The following is a 4,294-nucleotide window of genomic DNA, read 5'->3' on the forward strand; positions in this document are numbered from 1 at the left end:
GAATCGGGTGTGCTTTGATAAGAAATTTTGTGATGACCCCTCTTCCGAGGTTTTCAAATTTTGTTCCTTGCTGAATTCTTGGAGAATATTACAGAAAAGCCAAGACATAAGCGTAACTGAAGATGGTGTGTTAAGGACCAGAGAGGTGTTGCGACAAATCTTCAACTGAAGACATGGATGGAAACCTTTGGGCGGGAGGATTTGAAGCTGAGTGGTGTTGGGAGTCTCATTTAGCTATAAGCTTTTCTTCCCTGGGCATGATGTAATAAGTAGCATGGTGAAAACTTGTTTGGAACTTTTAGAGCAATTTCACCCTAGAGTGTGTGGTTGGTTGACTCTGCCTGTGTGCAGTAGTAACCACCGACTTTTGCTTCTGTTGCCTTCAGGGGCTTTCTTTCCCGTTTGGTGTTGTTTCATTTGCTACCTTGTAGTACTAGGGTTGTTTCTTTAATAGAAATAGTCAAGGGGAGGCTCGTTGATTCGAAGAAAAGAAAATACAAAACCCGTACATACATGCTTGATTTAGACAACAGAACATGGTTTGCTAACTTCATCAGACTATTTTATCCGTCCGGGAGGTCAGTTGCACTATGTACGGTTATGTATAGTACTCCATGAAGAGAGAGAGAGAGAGAGAGAGAGGAGAGGGGGGGAGAGTAACTTGAATGTCGTATGTACGTACTATACTTTCGCCGGGGTTTATTAGTCATAGCGCATTTTGGGTCAAAATTTAACCATGCATTTAATTTTGAACTAAAACCACGACACTTATTTTGTATCGGAGGGAGTATATTTATATGTAACAAAAATAATATCGTTGGAAATTCCTTTCAAATACGAATATACCAATATAATTTGTATGTCATACAACTTATATTTTGCTACTCAAATCTAAGGTCAAAATTTAGTCAAATACGAAAAAAAAACTAATAAACCCGGACAGTTAGTACATTCATAAGCTCCAACTCCACAGCGCTATACACGTATGCATGCGACCATTAATTCAAAATGGTACCCGCATATATGCACGTGGAATTATAGAATGAGCGTTGTACTACTGGGTAAAGCCACACGTTGTGTGTCAAAATTCTTGGCTGCAACAGCAGCTAGACCGTAGAGGACTGCAGGTATGTATCTGCCCTTCCTCCCAAAAAAGAGAGAAAAACAAAGTACTCCATGTCTGTCCAAACGCGGGATTTAAGCACACTAAACCACATCCAGTTCGAATCAAGTATCTCGATCATTCAGCAGTAACCTGCAGTAATATGCCTGTAAAAAACGAAATCTGCAGTTCATTTTATATGCCGACAGTTTGTTCTGACGGATACGCCCACATGGATAAATGCAAACAGAATCTTAAACAAGGAGATGTCACTAATAGACACATTAGGAATTGACTGATTCTACACATCACACTAGAATACGTGGTAGTAGCTAGATCGCCTTGCCCCCGCACCCACTGAAAATTATATATTCCATTCAACAAAAGTCGTATCTTGCGCCTATCATCCTTTGCACGCTTTTGCAATTAAAAATGAATATCAAGAGGGGAAGGCGAGACTAGGTGCAAGCTCAAACCCTCCTCCTCACTTCCACGCCTCTCTTCTCTTTACACACTTAGCTACCTCCCACTCTCATCATGTCTTCCGGTGGTGGCGGGGGAGGGGATCAGGGCCGTCATGGCCTCTACCACCAGCATGGCCACGGCCAACTCACCCGCTACGATGGCGCCGGCGGCTACGAGCTCAGCAACGACGACATGGAGAGCTTCTTCTTCAACCAGCCCGAGGGCGTCGGCGGTGGTGTACGCGACGACGAGATCGCGCCGTACTCGAGCATCACGAACTACCTGCAGGGGTTCTTGTTGGACCCCGCCGGGCTAGCTCGGCATCTCGACGTGCCGGCCAAGCACGAGCTGTCGGTCGACGTTAGGAGCCATGACCAAGAGAGCCAGGGCACCGGCAGCGCTGCTGGAGAAAGCGCGGCGCTGCTAACACCCAACTCATCGGTGTCTTTCTCGTCCGGAGGCGGGGACGGTGAGGGAAAGTCTCGCCGGAGCAACAAGGGCCGGGCGCAGGAGGCGGATGACCAGGAGGATGGGAAGGACCATGAAGATGGGGAAAGTTCCAAGACAGCGTAGGTTTCGCCAATTTTGATGCTGATCTGCTGTGTGAATCGCCTTGATTTCTTGCTTCGCCGATTCCTTTTGTCGTGAGCTTATGCGATGTGTTCATACAGTGATAGATCTGGTCCTACTATTGCTTACTTGGATTTTCTTTCGTTCTGCCCCATTGTGTTTGTGCCTTGTCTATTAGGTGATGTGAACATTAGGGTTTGCTACGGTTTGCTTCATTAGGGTTCTTATAGTTCATCTGGAATTAGATCCGGTTAGCCCCCAAGCTGACTCACACTTTTGTCGTCTTATATGCTTCTTATTGCTTTGGTCCAAGATAACTTTATAGATCGTGTGGTATTCAATTAAAAGACAATCAACGTACACTCTAGAAGAGATCTTCCTTAGAATTAATCAATTGCTGCGCATGCGTGCCGTAGCTTCAAACTTTGACCAAGTAGATAGCTTAGTCTTTGAAGACCCAAAAATAAAGATCTCTCCCCCTTTTAGAAAAGATCCAAAAATGTAATATAATCTCCAAAAGCATCAAGGCCATTAGTATAAATTTCCTAAATTTTGCATTACATCAGGTTGATCTTGTCATGACATGTGATCTCTGTATATAGGTATATATATATCTAGCTAGCTAACTTACTACACTCCCTATCTGTTATGGAACTATTGATCTACAACACTGATCACTCTCGGCAAAACTACATAACATGGGCTGCACCGTTCCATGAAATATCTAGGCGACATAGTTAGCTATATATAGTACTTCCGGAAAATCACGATTGATTGATTGACCTAGCTAAGCAAGGCACTGATGGATCAGTGCCTGTTCTGTTTCTAGCCTGTTAACTGCTTATTTATTTTTGTTTTGCGATGAACCTAAGTGATTAATTACTTTGCCGCTGCAGGAATAACAAACCCAAAAAGAAAGCCGAGAAGAGGCCGCGGCTGCCCCGCGTCTCCTTCCTCACCAAGAGCGAGGTCGATCACCTCGAGGACGGCTACCGGTGGCGCAAATACGGCCAGAAGGCCGTCAAGAACAGCCCTTATCCAAGGTACGCTTTAGTTGCATGCATGAAGCTCAGTGTGAACCGGCCGTGATAACGTAATGTAAATGGCAACGTGCGCAGGAGCTACTACCGGTGCACGACGCCCAAGTGCGGCGTGAAGAAGCAGGTGGAGCGGTCGTACCAGGACCCGTCGACGGTGATCACCACGTACGAAGGGCAGCACACGCACCACAGCCCCGCCAGCCTCCGGGGAAGCGCCGCGCACCTCTTTATGCCCCCCGGACTCCACGGGCTCCCGCCGCCGCACCTCATACCGCCGGGGGTGTTCCACCCAGAGCTGATGAGCATGATGCGCATGCCCTACCCAAGCCCTAACATGCACCTGCTGAGCGTGCCACCGCCTCCCCATCATCATCCAGCCTCTCATCCAATGGCGGGAACTCTCCAGCAGCACCATTTCACTGACTACGCGCTATTGCAAGACCTTTCCCCTTCCACAATGCCCAACAACCCCTGACTAATTAACTCCTTCAGACACACTTAATTAATTAGTAGCTAGCTAGCCTAGTAGATATGCATATATGATGCTTTCCAAATGCTGGAGTTGCGCCAGATGTGATCGCCAGGGTTACCCTTGAGCTTGGTCTATGCATGGTGCGGTCCTGTTATCCTAATTATTAATTCCATGCAAGCTTTTCATCTTGAACTTGTGCCTACATTGCTTTAATCCTCTTCCATTTGTCCTCCACGGGCAAATTGGATGAGTTGATGAAGCTGGTCTAATAACTAGAACAGTTGCAACTTATTAATTTATATAGCTCGTACCGTGGACTTCTTGTACATGTACTCGAGTGCATATGTGTACCTCGTTCATGAGAGGAATATTTCACTTCACTTTCGTTGCTGTGAGGAATTATTTACACAAGCTGCCATCTCAACTTCTGCTTGTTCGTCGAACGCTTATATATATATTTAAGGGCACTTCCTTGATGGCCGGTGGCAGTTTCTTTAATTTTATGCATGTGCAAACCATACTCGAGATAATCATGGCGCAAAAGAGAATTTTGATTGCTTTGGACGTTGGTGCACTGGGCGGTTTCTTGTGGGAGTAGGCATAGTATGTGTCGCCTCCTCGTGATTTGCTTGTTTGGTAGAAGGA

General features: G+C 46.0%; 1 protein-coding gene across 1 annotated transcript; it reads left to right on the plus strand.

The window, feature by feature from the left end:
* Positions 1 to 1,637: 1,637 nt before the first annotated feature.
* On the plus strand, positions 1,638 to 4,055 carry LOC119281339 (WRKY transcription factor 71-like). The gene is made up of 3 exons (XM_037561866.1): positions 1,638 to 2,136; positions 3,034 to 3,180; positions 3,256 to 4,055. Exons 1-3 carry the CDS (start codon positions 1,640 to 1,642, stop codon positions 3,650 to 3,652), a joined length of 1,041 nt encoding a protein of 346 aa, XP_037417763.1. The 5' UTR covers positions 1,638 to 1,639; the 3' UTR covers positions 3,653 to 4,055.
* Positions 4,056 to 4,294: the final 239 nt, after the last annotated feature.

The sequence above is a fragment of the Triticum dicoccoides genome, chromosome 3B, assembly GCF_002162155.2.
Source record: "Triticum dicoccoides isolate Atlit2015 ecotype Zavitan chromosome 3B, WEW_v2.0, whole genome shotgun sequence".
Lineage (NCBI taxonomy): Eukaryota > Viridiplantae > Streptophyta > Magnoliopsida > Poales > Poaceae > Triticum > Triticum dicoccoides.